The 14,804-nt window shown below is 35.2% G+C and overlaps 1 protein-coding gene across 3 annotated transcripts in view; it reads left to right on the forward strand.

The window, feature by feature from the left end:
- Positions 1–14,804, forward strand: part of adam12b (ADAM metallopeptidase domain 12b) — a 113,447-nt gene that overhangs the window by 55,246 nt on the left and 43,397 nt on the right. For all 3 annotated transcript variants that reach the window (XM_016498610.1, XM_016498609.1, XM_016498611.1), the window contains 7 exons: positions 1,156–1,234; positions 4,409–4,485; positions 7,932–8,118; positions 9,917–9,982; positions 10,775–10,846; positions 11,067–11,236; positions 12,654–12,738. In XM_016498610.1, coding sequence (XP_016354096.1) covers positions 1,156–1,234; positions 4,409–4,485; positions 7,932–8,118; positions 9,917–9,982; positions 10,775–10,846; positions 11,067–11,236; positions 12,654–12,738 — 736 coding nt within the window. The remainder of the gene's footprint in view (positions 1–1,155; positions 1,235–4,408; positions 4,486–7,931; positions 8,119–9,916; positions 9,983–10,774; positions 10,847–11,066; positions 11,237–12,653; positions 12,739–14,804) is intronic.

The following is a 14,804-nucleotide window of genomic DNA, read 5'->3' on the forward strand; positions in this document are numbered from 1 at the left end:
GGAAAGTCCCCACAATTCACAGAAACAAACGTGTGTGTGTGTGTGTGTGTGTGTGTGTGTGTGTGTGTGTGTGTGTTTAATAATACTAATATGCTTCTGTAACAAAGTATTTCTTCACAGTTTGAAACAATACCCCATTATTTTTTACATTTTAGTCAGCTGAATTGTCATTAACTTTTTTTTTCTTTTTCTTTTTTTTTTTTTTAAGTACAAAACACTTAATTTGAGCTTAAAATAAACTGGGCTACAAAGAGTAATTCTTTAAAAATTCCCTTGTTTGATTTTTGGCTCTGCAGCTGGTCTCTCGAGTTTTTGTGTATAAAATTTAAAGTAGGATAGCTGATTTAAATTCTGCTTACATTTAGGTTACAACAAAACACTCTAAAAGGATTTCAGATTATGGAACACTGCACAGACATATACACATACATACTGGCCCTTTAAGAGGATCTGCTTATGTTGTTCAGGTGATTACATTTGGATTTCATCATGTCAGCATCATGTCACATATCACTCCGTCGTCTCTTCCAGCAATGCCTGAGCAGAGTTTGACATGCCAGCAAAACGCACACTCAATGCTTGGAAGCACAACTCATCCTTTTCCCCTGTGTTTCTGTGAGCTACTTTGTTCACACATGCACATATACTTAACCAGCATTCCAATTGGAAAAGTATTTGTATGTACAGTGGGATTCAAAATAATATTTAGACCTGGAAATAAACAGAGTTTTGGGATTTTGGAAAATAGCGAATACATTTTTGTTTTTGGAAAAAGTTAATTTAATTGTGAAAAAAATGCTAATCAGAAGCATTTTCTTTAGAGGACTTTTGGATCCCATTGCATTTATGCCCATATGTTGGTGGCTCATCATTTGATCTGGTGGATCTGCTGATCATTTCCTATGATCACAACACATACGATGCCCTACTTTTCCTGTTTATGTGCATCTTTGAAAAGCTAGTTTTCTCTCTACTTACTGTCTGACACACTTCCATAATCTCTTATGGAATTCTTCTTTTTATATTCAACCATAAACTTGTAAATATTCTCATTTAAAAATATTGATTTTCTGGGCGGGGAAGATGCTGATGCAATGCTTAATAGATTTGTTTGTGTGTGTGTGTGTGTGTGTGTGTGTGTGTTTTCTCTTCTAGCGGCCTGTTCGCCAGCCATTACACTGAGATGCATTATAGGGAAGATGGACAAACTGTTATGAGCACTCACAACTCAACGGTAAGTTAAACAGTCTCATACACATTTATCTTTTGGTATACACACATCCCAGTGAGATAATGGAATGGATATTAATTGTTGGCCCATTTCAAATGCTATTAGAGGAATTAGACCAACTTGTAATACATCAGCATTTACTTTTCTGGGCTAGTTCAACAGTAGTATCATCATCATTTACTCACTCTTCCTTTACATGACGTTTAGTCAAAAGCCCAAGCTGCTCTTTTCTGTACACTGAAAGTGGATGGGGACCAAAGGCTCCCAAGGTCCTCATAGACAATAAAGCCCCAAAAAAACATTGAGTTCTAATCACAAAGTGGTCCATAACACTTAAGCTCTGTATATTTTAAGAAATCAGAGTCTTACAATAGCTTTATGTGAGGAACAGACTAAATTTGAAGTATTTTATTTACTGAAATTCTTGAAAATCTTCTTATTAACTAAAAAACAACAGCTTTCATTGAATTGAAATGAGCAGCTTGGCCATTTAGATATAAAACTCATTGCATTCTAAGGAATAATTTGTATAAGTTTAAGAAGGACATGAGGTTGAAACAAAACTGCTAATTTTCATTTTTAGTGAAATATGCCTATATTGTTGTCAAATATGATACTTAAAAAGCTTCAAAAGTTAAACTGGGCTGGCTAGTGCTCTAGCATTCTCTGACTGGCCGTTTTCCCAGAAAAGCTGATGAATCTTTGCTGTGATGTGATGTTGACACGAGGACAGCATGTTGACATTATTGTCAGGCCTGATTTGAATTGTCTGCTGTGTCTTTTGTACTTTTATAATTAGACTAGTGCTAAGAACCGCAACTGACAGCTTTGACAACATGTTGCCATCCCCCCATTCCAAGTCGCACATGTGTAGGCTTGACAATATTATTCCTGCTGGGCATGTTTAGCTCTTATTTATAATCTTTTAAGCCTGTCCAAATAGCCATGAACATCTTTTGTCTTCAAAGCTGAGAATGTCTAAAAAAATGGAGCCATTGTAAAAGATTAATTCATCAAAAATAGGTAAAACAGCTTGACAAGGCTTTGGTGCGAGTGGTAATAAAACAGATACTTGACTGACAATCTTATTTGCACAAAGGAAGAACATACTTTAATTTATTTTAAAATGAAAAATTGTATGCTTTAGAATCAATGCTTTGAGTGACAGTTAGATTATACAAATGATTTATGTTTTATTTCTAAGAACTGTTTTTCAAATATTATATTGAAATATGAAAATTACGATTTTATCCTTCAACTTTTTTCAACTAAAACTGTCAAAAAAGCTAATTTCTCAGCAGATACATGTGTGAACTGTCATCCAAGGCAGACACATAAAAAAAGCAGCCTAATATTTTTTCTGGTGATTCTTAAAATTAGGACATTATGAAAGAAAAATGGCCTGCTTTTACTAATATAAGTCTCAGACTTCACTTTGCTGGCCTAGTGTATTATTTAACAGGGCCATTAGCTAGTCAGTCATCATTTTTAGCTCTAGCTGTTCAGATATCCTACATCTATGGCTGTTTCTGGTATGTTCTTTGCTATTCTTGGTCTGTTAAAGCTTAAAGATGTGGAAATGGTAGCCACAAAAATTCTCTCAGACAGCCGAGTTTTGATGTGAAGGATTTTTGCCATCAGGCGAGGATTGCTTTTGACAGAGCGGTGTGTTTTTGAATGGTTTTGTCTGCCTGCGTGAGTGTGTGTGAACATTTGTGTGAGTGATGGCAGTTAGACGTCCAGCCTGTGGCTACCGATTGGTATTTCCACATGAAAGGTCTTTGGGGGCTTGTGCCAGCCATGACAGGGGAGAATAGTTTCCTTGGAAAATAGACCAGCAGGCACTACTCTTACCGGCACCACAAAGTGTGGTTTTCATCGGCAAGCAGCTGCTTAAAGATGACTTTTGCTACGTGGCATTATGCTACATGATCCCTTTAGACCAACATTATCTGACATTATCTTGCACCTGAACAGGATCTCAGTTAGTAAATAATCCAATTTTATGGTTAATTGATTTCGGAAATAACCCCACTTTAACTTGATCTTTTGGCCAAAATTCAAGTTTTCGTGTCGCACATCTGGCTGTTGGGTCAGGGAAATTATCCGTCCGGATTCTTATACATAGAAAAATACATAGAAAATGCAATTTATACATACAAGTGACTTCTATGATGTACGTAATTTCTCTACTTAGAAGCATTTATTTATTTATTTAATTGCATACAGTTAAAATGTCAGGCATCTGTCCTAATACTGTACTGATAAATACTTGATGGTTTGGCATATTTATTTATTTTTTTAAAAACCTTGCTACATGTACTGCATTAAGCTAACTGAGACTTGCTATAGCACTTGCATATCATTGCTCTTTTGTTGATTTTGATTGCTTCCATTGTCCTCATTTGTAAATCGCTGTGGATAAAAGCGTCTGTTAAATGACTAAATGTAAATGTTTGGAAATTCGGAAATAACCCCACTTTAACTTGATCTTTTGGCCAAAATTCAAGTTTTCGTGTTGCACATCTGGCTGTTGGGTCAGGGAAATTATGCTTTTTTTCGTCCGGATTCTTATACATAGAAAAATACATAGAAAATGCAATTTATACATACAAGTGACTTCTATGATGTACGTAATTTCTCTACTTAGAAGCATTTATTTATTTATTTAATTGCATACAGTTAAAATGTCAGGCATCTGTCCTAATACTGTACTGATAAAAACTTGATGGTTTGGCATATTTATTTATTTATTTAAAAAAAAAACTTGCTACATGTACTGCGTTAAGCTAACTGAGACTTGTTATAGCACTTGCATATCATTGCTCTTTTGTTGATTTTGATTGCTTACATTGTCCTCATTTGTAAGTCGCTGTGGATAAAAGCGTCTGCTAAATGACTAAATGTAAATGTAAATAATTTGACCTTTTTTAATGACAAGGCAAGGTCAGTTCAGGTTGTAAAATGTCATGTAGTGTGTCCCTTCAAAAACTTAATGATATTTGTTAATTAATCACTCATAATATTTCTAAAAACATACTTTTTTACTGAGAAAGGTATATTTTAAAAGGTTTTTTTTTAGTTGCACCACATGCACAAGTAAAACTTTTCATGCAAATTTTTCCAAAACCTGACACGTTTTCAACTTTACAAGGATTTTTCCTTTTCTTCATGCAGATGAATTGCTATTACCATGGTGAAGTCCAAGGATACACTCACTCTGATGTCAGCCTCAGTGCATGCTCTGGTATCAGGTAAGCACGGTATCACCACCATAATGTCCATGTATCCCATTATGTACTATAGGCGGTAATTTTAATCATATTGAGTTCCAATTTTCAAAGTCGTTAAAAGTCCTTAAACAAGTAGTTTAACGCATGTGTGCTTTAGTGTGGAAAGCTATTATACTAAGCCTTAAGTTGTCCAACATTTATTGCCTTGCTATTGTTTCCAGTGGACTTCACAACTCTTCCTATGTGAAGGTTCATTTAGAGCCTATAAAACCGTGAGATTAAACATCAATAAATGCTTTAGTATCATCCCATGCTTCATTGTCCTGAAGATAAGCACATAAAATGACTGAAAACCTTTAATATGTCATGAAAAACTTAAGCAATGATGTTAAATATAATTAGAAGGAGCATGTGGCAGAACAGAATTGGTGAAGGTGAACTCAGAGCTATAATTGAAGCAAACCCAAGGTCTCCTGCTTGTAATTACAAAACACTTCTACCGAAAATCTTTACTTTATCTTCATTATCAAAAGCCCGGAGACTTTCAGGTAGGTAGATATTAAAGCCATATCTGAACACAGAAGGTTACTGTGAATCAAGGCCGAGGTAAATGTGATCGTGGCTTTTTTCCTCACTGGTGTGGGGGTGCGAGATGGAAATGTTTACATCTGAAGATGCTGAAATATGCAATACTGTAGAACAAATTGCAATCCTGCTCAGTACTTTCAGGTTTCATATTAGCAGCTTGGTTATAAATTGCAAGGAGGGTATCATCAGATTTAATTAAAATTATCATTCCTTCTGCAAGCATCGTTTTGAACTATCAGTATGACTCCAGATTTTCATCTGTTTTATCATGTTATTATATTGCAAAGTGAAAACTCACTCTTCATCTTGCAGCCAGTGGCTCTTATACATACACCCTTCATATTCAATTATCGCTCAACAATATCTTTCAAAATGTCTTTTTTCACCCATGGCTATATTATTAAGGATATCACAAATGTAAATTCACACATTTGAAAACGTAGGCATTTCACTTTCTGGTGAGTAATGGGTTATTAGTCACAGAACTGGGTGGAGAAATTAAATTTTATACAATCGAGTGTCATTCTGCAGAAAAATCCATATCCACCCATTTCCCAAATGGGGCGAAGACAAACAAATGGACTTATTAGAACTGGATTTATTGACTATAGAGTTTATTAGATGGTGAAAGGTCAACTGCCTTTAAATTTTACAATTATATTGTACTGATAAAAATATAATTATATTAGAATTATATTATTTGATCTCAGAGTTAATATTATTTAGCTATGTCACTGCAGCATTTAGCCAGAATCCAGACTTGTATAATTTTCCCCCCATTCATTTCTCTCATTTACATAATCTTTTTTTGTTTCACTCTAAATACTTAGAGCATAAAGTGTCCTGCACCTCAAGAAAATTACCTGCAAGTTATACCATACAGCCTAATTGCATATATTTTTTCTGAAGAAATTAATGCTTGTCCATGTTTACCTAAAGACACAATGATATGGTAGCGTATTGTAGGTGGTTGCCAAGAAATTGAATTCTATGGTGTTCCGAGTTGTTACAGGGGCATTGCTTGGTAGTTGCTTACTGGAACAAGTCAAATAAGCCCACCACTAAATCTCTAAATCTCTGGGGTTGCATTGCGTTTTTTAATGAACCATGCTTTAGTGCCTCAAGATGGAGAGGTCCGATGCATTCATTTCCCTAGAGTTAATGCGTCCTGTGAATGGGAGCTCTTATATGGGCTGAATGCTGCCAAAATGTCATAATTCTAAAATTAAAAATGATTTTATTAGGGACAATTTCAATTATGGACTCTACAAATGTTGTCATACATAATCATGACATGAATAATTGGTGTCACTTCAGAGTACTTGTGCACATCCCTAGTAGTATTATGTAGGCCTATTATAGCTAGTTTTATGTTGAAAAGCTTAATATTCTAAAGAACCCAATAAATTAATTAAATATCATACCTTTGTGCATTTAAAGGGTTAGTTCACCCAAAAATGAAAAATTAGCCCATGTTTTACTCACCCTCAAGGCATCCTAGGTGTATATGCCTTTCTTCTTTCAGACGAATCCAATCGGAGTTATATAAAAAAATTGCCTTGCTCTTCAAAACTTTATAATGGCATGGGCAGGTGTTTTTGTTCAATGGTCCAAAAGTCATCAAATAAAGCGCATCCATCCATAATAAAACGTGTCTCACATGGCTCCGCGGGGTGAATAAAGGCCTCCTGTAGCAAATTGATGTGTTTTTGTAGGAAAAATATCCATATTTAAAATGATATAAACAGTTTTGTGTAACTTCCGCTAACTGTCGTACGTGTTCACAAGAGATGCCGCCGGACATAGGCGTAGCGCATGCGCATGTGAGTCTCGCGAAAACCAACGTTTCCTTACTTTAACAAAGACAAACCAGTCTCATCTTGGCTTATATCAAAATCCTCGTTTTGTACTTCTAATTCGTGACCAGCGTTTTGTTTTGTTCTCTCTCCGTCGCGCTTCCACGTTCATCACTAATCACTGGCACGTGCGCTACGCCTACGTCCAACGTCAACCGCCCGGAACGGCTTCCGGATTTCCATGATTTCAAATTCTTATCTTTACAACAATCTAAAAAAGTTTTGTTTTAGGACAATCTTTAAAAAAAAAGATAAGAATATTATTAAGAAATATTTTGGCAAAAACAAAATATTCTTAACTTTATTATTTTTTTAGAAAAAAAAAATATAAGAAGAAAATGGCAATTAAGAATAATTTTGTTCTTAAAGGGATAGTTCACCCAAAAATGAAAATTACCCCATGATTTACTCACCCTCAAGCCATCCCAGATGTATATGACTTTCTTTTTTCAGACAAATACAATCTGAGTTCAATTTTAAAAATATCCTGGCTCTTCCAAGCTTTATAATGGCAATGAATGGGGGTTGAGATTTTGAAGCCCAAAAAAGTGCATCCATCTATCATAAAAAGTGCACCACACAGCTCCGGCGGGTTAATAAAGGCCTTCTGAAGTGAATCGATGCGTTTGTGTAAGAAGAATATCCATATTTAAAAGACAAAAGTACAAAATACTCCTAGGATGGCTTGAGGGTAAGTAAATCATAAAGTAATTTTCATTTTGGGTGAACTATTATTTTAAGAATGTTTCATGAATTCAGCCCTTTATCAGTTTAAAAAGCCCTTCATAGCAAGCCGCACATTTTGAGATATAATTCTTATTAATATCACAAATGTTACAGGATAGGTTATGCACAAAGCCTTAGCACATCATTGCTAAGTTTGTGCAATAGTAAGTGATGCTTTTCTTAGCAAGTACCACAAAATAAGTTGCCTGTTACCTTGCCATTATGTGTTTGTATGTTTTGTTTCACTGGGGAAAAAAACACATTTTAAAAGAGTTTAAATCTGAATTCAATCCTCAGAGGGTTCATCTTACTTGAAAATAAAACACTGATGGTGGAGCCAGCTTTTGAGCCAGCAAATGACACCCATGTGATTTATGAAGGGCATCACCTACACTTCCCCTCCGGAACCTGTGGACATGGACACAACATATCGACTGTCAGCCATATGAGCACTGGAGGACTGCCACAATCATTCAGCACAAGGGTATGAATGCGATCCGTCAGCGACTGTCAATGTAGCAGCTATTATAACAGTGTTTTGTTTGGAGAGTGTCACTTTTTTGTCTTGAGGATGAATTAACATGCATCATTCAGCATGTGATGTCTTTGTTAATGCAGATGAGAGGATTGTGGTTGCCCTCACTTCCCATGCATGCTAAAACAAGATTAGAGAGCTCGGCGAGACATCAAAGGTTAACAGATGATCCCAACATAACAGTCTTGGCATTGAAGATGTTCTTATCACAACATAGCTGTCTAAATAAGATATTCAGATGCCATTGTATTGATTCCAAAGGATAGCAGCAGATAGAAAATTCTGTTATAACTCAACATAATGGCAAACTGATGATATCTATATAATAAAAGTGATTACGGTTAGGATCTGTATCAATGCTGGCACTGATATTTGCAGACACATCTAAAGATTATAGATAATTTCATTGTCCATTCGATGAGAATATAAATCAAAAGGAGATGAAGACTCTTGATATTGTCACCATGGTGACTACAGAACTGCTAGTCGAAGTTATAAAAAACTGAAAGTGTTACAAGGAGGTTAAAGAGACAGTTCAGAGGGGTCACTTGTTGGTTCAGGCTTCAGCTATTTTTGGTGGTCGTGGTGATTAGAATCAGCTTTATTAAATTGAACTAAATCAAAGTGTACCTTTAATATAAGTATGCTTTCCTGTCTTTAATGGCTGACTATAGGAAATAGCATTTGAAGGCTCAAAGTAGCACTGAACAAGAGAAAAGGATCAGTCCTTGTCAAGTGAAAAATTTGTTCAACCACAATTTTGTTAATTTTTTGAATGATTTCCTCTATGCTATTTCAAAACCACTAGTTTTCTTAAAAAAAAAGGGACTGTAAATTGACCTGAAAAATTGAATTTTGAGCTAGTGTTATTTGAGTATCATATATTACAATTTTTGTTTTTTTAAATTGTTTTCTGATTTCATTTTAATTTCAGGTAAATTTTTAGCTTTTTTTTAAAAAACACAGTATATCTGTATTGTTTTTATTAAGTTGTAGTTTTTTGTTTTATTCAGTTTGTTAGTTCTTAAACTTTAGACAATAATAAGTATTTTATTTCACGTAATGATTTTCTATGGGGTTACTTTTAGTTAATGATAATAACCCTGCTTTTGAACGACCTTGATCATTACATTTGGACTTTAATTCTAAGTCTAAGGAACAAGAATATGCAAAATGTTGTCATATAATGCATATGTACCAGGACACTGTGTGCTTTAGAGATCAGTTTTTGTTTCAAGGAGCTCTGCCCATCTTGAGCTGAAATACTTACGTGTCTATAAATAACCACATAACTGAAATTTGTTGTGGGCCATGACACGCAGATAGCAGCTGTGGTTAAACCAAGTAACCATAAAAAAACTAGGTAAGTATAGTCACATTTTTTTTTTTGAAAACTTGTTTTGCAATGCCAGTATATAGAGGTAGTTAATACACCAATTTTAATAAAGAAAAATATTAATTGTTTCAGGTAGCTTTTAATGAATCAGTGGAGTGAATCATTCACCAAGTTGCTTATTATACACAAAAAAGTCACTTACTGGTGTAACCTGCAAAAAGTATCTTTGAAAGTAGGCCTAATAGTGAATTAATCTGTATGTAATTTGGTAAACACATTTAAAAGATTGAAGTCACTGGATGAATCCAAATCCCTATCACTACGCTCTGGTAGACCCTCTGGTAAATTTAGTTGGTAATGAGCCATTTATCAAATAATAAGATCACTGACATGCTCTTTTCTGTTCGGCAGCATAAACGGGATGTTCAGAAGACCACCAAATACGTGGAGCTCATCATTGTAGCAGACAACAGAGAGGTAAGACAACAAACACAAAAGGTTTGACAGAAATTGTAGTGCAAGACCAGTTAAAAAGTTTTTCAGATATCACAGTATCTTATGTTACGTGCTCCACCAAACCGTTTTTGCACAAGTACTTTAATATCAGACTGTTAAAGAAAGAAGAATGAAAGGAAATGTGCTGTAATACCCAATTGTGTTTGGTTGACTACTGTGCAGTATTTGGGTTACGGTAAAGTTTTGGTTCTTTGTTTCACCTTAGTAGGCCAAACCAAAAGCAGGTCATAGAGGGTGGAACCTGACAGGAAGTAGGGCAATGCTCCCAAATGATCAGACAGGAAACAGGAAGTGTTGTGTATAAAGTGAACATTGGATGTGGGAAAAGGAAACTTGGCAACAAGAAAGCTATCACAGAGAGATTGTGATGTCTTTCGTCCCTGTTAATTACATTTTCATGCAACACTATTTGACTAAAAAGGCTTATCCATTCTATCAATTTAGTTTTGTTTTTTTTTGCATCTTAAACATACACTCACAGGGGAAGCAATGCTGGACTGAAAGTGGCCGGCTGTCACACTTGCGCATACTCATTTTATTCATTGATTGCTATTGTTCAGTGCCTCTACCCTGCTGTAATGGTCCCTTTCAAGTGCTCTTAAGAGTGTGCCATCAGACACACTTTTGATAACGCCCTACATATGACAGCCACTCAGAGGGTCCTGCATTGTTTAAAAATCCATCTAGACTCTCGTCTTATACTTGTTGGAGTATGTCTTTCATCTCACCTTTGTCTTTTCTTTCCCTCTTCAGTTCCAGAAACAAGGAAAAGATGTGGAGAAGGTTAAGCAAAGGCTAGCCGAGATCGCCAATTACGTGGACAAGGTATTAAATGCCATTCTTTGCCTGAATGAATGGGAACACTTGATTAGAAGTCTAAAATAGAGGCGTGATTGTCAGAGATGAATGTAGGACTGCTGAGGTAAAGGATGAGATTTTAAATAAACCCCCTTTTGAAAGAAAGCCAAGTATTTTTAGATTAGGTTAAATTGACTGATTTCCAGACATACTGCTGTGTCAATAGATGTATTATGTGTTCTCTCAGTTTTACAGAGTGTTGAACATCCGTGTAGCTCTGGTGGGACTGGAGGTGTGGAGTGATGCCGATAAGTGTGCAGTCACCCAAGACCCCTTCACAACGCTGCATGAGTTTTTGGACTGGAGAAAACTTAAACTGTTGCCGCAGCGGCCACATGATAACGCCCAGCTTATTAGGTACAAACACACCCATTTTACACAACTCAGTAGCATGCACATCTTAGGGGCCATTCACACAGAATGTGTTTTTGCAGTTAAAAACACTAGATACAGGGCAGTGGAACAGGAAAAATGCAAGGCCTAGAGACACGTTTTTTAAAAGTTGAACTTCTTTTAACTTGAGCTGTGCGAGACGATGCAGAAGATGCAGACATGAGCGCAACGGTCAACCACATCAACATAGCACATTTATGTTAAAACAATAGAAAAGCTGAGCAGTGCAATGTGAATGGAAGTGAATACTAACAGTGTTGTGGAGTAACTAGTTACATGTAATGGAGTTACGTAATTTAATTACAAAATAAATGTAATTGTAATTTGTTACAGATACTGAGGAAAAATGTGTCATTAAATTACAGTTACTTATGAAAGGGGGTTACATCTGAATGTTTTCACACATACCAGCATAGAGATTTAATTGATTTCTTTCCCAAATTGCAATATATTTAACCTCAGAACGATCTCAAAGTAAAAAGAGGTGCTGAAGTCTGATTTTGTTATCTTAATTCAAGTGATGAAAGTCTGACAGTAATCAATGTTGAGTACTACTGTAAGGTTAACCCTGCTTGGTTTAAATGTTTGAAAATTATTAATTGTTGAAAACATTCATTAGAAATTTACAAAAGTAATCAAAAATAATAAAATGTAATCAGTTACATTACTTTAATAAAATAATTGAAATAGTTACACTACTTATTACATTTTAAATAGGGTAACTTGTAATCTGTAATCCATTACAGTACATTTTCAAAGTAATTTTCCCAACACTGAATACTAATATATTGCTTCCCATATTCTGTACTGTATATTCACTACCGTTCAAAAGTTTAGGGTCAGTAAGTTTTTAAAAGAAATTAATACTTTTATTCAGCAAGCATTCATTAAATTGATCAAAAGTGACGGTAAAGACATTTATAATAGAAGAGATTCCTATTTTTAAAAAATGCTGTTCTATTTAACTTTACATTCATCAAAGAGTCATGAAAAAAGATGTCTAGTTTTCACAAAAATATTAAACAGCATGTTTAACATTAATAATACTGAAAAATGTATTGAACAATATACTGAAGGATCTTGAGTAGACTTGAGTAATTCACTATATTTTCAATATAGTGAACACTATATTGTACTTTTGAACACTATATTGTACAAAATTCTTTAAATTTTATTTAAAAAATGAAACCATTATGGTACAATAAATAGTTTAAACATTATGCTACATTACTGTTGCAAGACCTCTGGGTTGCATGTTTAATTCAGCAGGTGTTGTAGCATGGTAGAATGTGTTTTCTGAACATGTATTAATTTTAGTCTCATTACTTGGTTGTGCAAGTATTGTACTGTATATTTAACCATTTTTATTCTCTTATGGCAGTGGGGTGTACTTCCAGGGCACCACAATAGGCATGGCTCCCATCATGAGAATGCGTACCGCTGAGCAGTCAGGAGGCATTGTCTTGGTGAGAAATAAATCATCACACACTCTGTGTCCCATAATTAGCACATTCACACTGCGCTGCACAACCATCCAGCTGTTTTAGACTTTCATGATTTAAAAGCATTGAAATTTAAAGCGATAGTTCACCCTCTATAATAATTCAGTCATTAATAATCATCTTCATGCCATTCCAAACCTGGTACATACTTTTTTTCCATAGGGACTTAAGCTTCAATAAATGCAAAAGGCTCGAAAGCCTCAGTCCCATTCATTGTGATGAGCCTTTTTTGTGGTAAAAAAAAAAAAAAAGTAATCTGGATTTGGAATGTCATAAGGGTAAATAAATAATGAGTGTTTCATTTTTGGGTGAACTATTCCTTCAAGGTATAGGTTGTGTCCCACTCAGCTCAGATTCACCAAATCCATTTTTGTTTGTTTTTAATTCCAGAAATTTTCAACCAATCGATAGACAATGACTCTTGCTTATTTGCCCTGCACCCACTAGTCATCAGTAATACTGCTTTCACCATATATATATATATATATATATATATATATATATATATATACACATTTGGGATCAGTAAATGTTTTTTAAAATAAATGATTAATTTAGCAAAGATGTGTTAAATTGATCAAAAGTGACAGAAAAATGAGGCTGAAAGTTAAATGGCTGAAAGTGTTTTTTTTTTTAGCTTCCTATTCATCAAAGAATCCTGAAACATAAATTAACAGACGTTAAATGCAATTAAATATAATGAAATCTGTAATGATAAAAAAATTATTAGAAAAATGCAAAATTTTAATATTTTCATTAGGGTTTTCAGTAGGGTCTCAGGGTTTTAGACTCCAATGTAATGAAACTACATAGAGGCAGTTTATGTTCTTTTATCTTGTAGTACCTTTAGTCTGAAAATGAGTCTAACTAATCCACATGTATAGCAGCTCTTGAAGGTCATGCACAAGTTTAGTCTTCTTTCTCTTAACCACCCACAAGCTGCCTGTCAGTCAATGCGACACTACCTATTCGACTATTTACCGCTGCTTTGCTGCTGTATGGCTAAATAACACACATTTACATTTTTATTAGTATAGATCTATCATCCATGCCACTGTAACAAACTGTGCCTCTTAAACAGGGCCTCACAGAGATGAAGTCATTAGCCATAGGTCTGAATTACAAACTATTGTGGTGCTGTATGATAAATGAACTCCATTATCTTCTTAAAGGGATAGTTCACCCAAAATGAAAATTCTGTTATCAATTACTTACCCTCCTTTGTTGATTAATTATTTATTCTGTCAAAAGAATGATCATGTTGTTCTTTTCTGTACGATGAAAGTGAAAGGTCACTGCAAAAATGACAAATAAATCACCATAAAAGTGGTGCATATGTTGCACAAATGGACTTTTTCTATAGTACGTTTGTCATTTTTACTGTCAATTTACTTCACTGCATGGAAAACAACTGCATGAACGTTCTGCTTAAATTCCATGGCATGAGGATGAGTAAATTATGACAGAATTTTCATTTTTGAATGAAGTATTCCTTTATGTTAATTCATAAAATCAACAGATCCACTAAAAATAGAAAGAAAATTGAAAGAGACAAAAGGGGACACGTTTGATTTGGGAAAAGAGTCACTGTACACTAACTGATGTATTTCTGTATTGGCTGCTGTGGTTTCAGAGTCTTGTTTCCATAGAGTCTGTCTCCCATTCACATACATATGGCAAACAGAGACTGAAAATGAATCTGGCTGTGAATTAAACCAAATCTTGTACCATGTTATAAGACCGATCAGCTTAAAAACGTCTCGGTTACGTATGGTAACCCTCGTTCCCTGAAGGAGGGAACGGAGACGTCACGTCGGATGACCAACGAATTGGGATCTCGCTTAGAGAGACCAATCAGTGAGAGTTTTCTGGAGAGGCAAACAGGCCTACCTGAGTGGCTCCGAAACGTCTCCAAACCAGCTGGATCGTCTGGGGATGGAGTCGCCATTCTCCCAGGAGCGCAGCTCGAGATAGCTCGTCGGCTGCCCGGTTGAGCAGCCCAGGAATGTGAACAGCACGAAGTGACCTCA

The sequence above is a fragment of the Sinocyclocheilus anshuiensis genome, unplaced genomic scaffold (genome assembly GCF_001515605.1).
Source record: "Sinocyclocheilus anshuiensis isolate Anshui unplaced genomic scaffold, SAMN03320099.WGS_v1.1 scaffold446, whole genome shotgun sequence".
In the NCBI taxonomy this organism is placed as follows: domain Eukaryota; kingdom Metazoa; phylum Chordata; class Actinopteri; order Cypriniformes; family Cyprinidae; genus Sinocyclocheilus; species Sinocyclocheilus anshuiensis.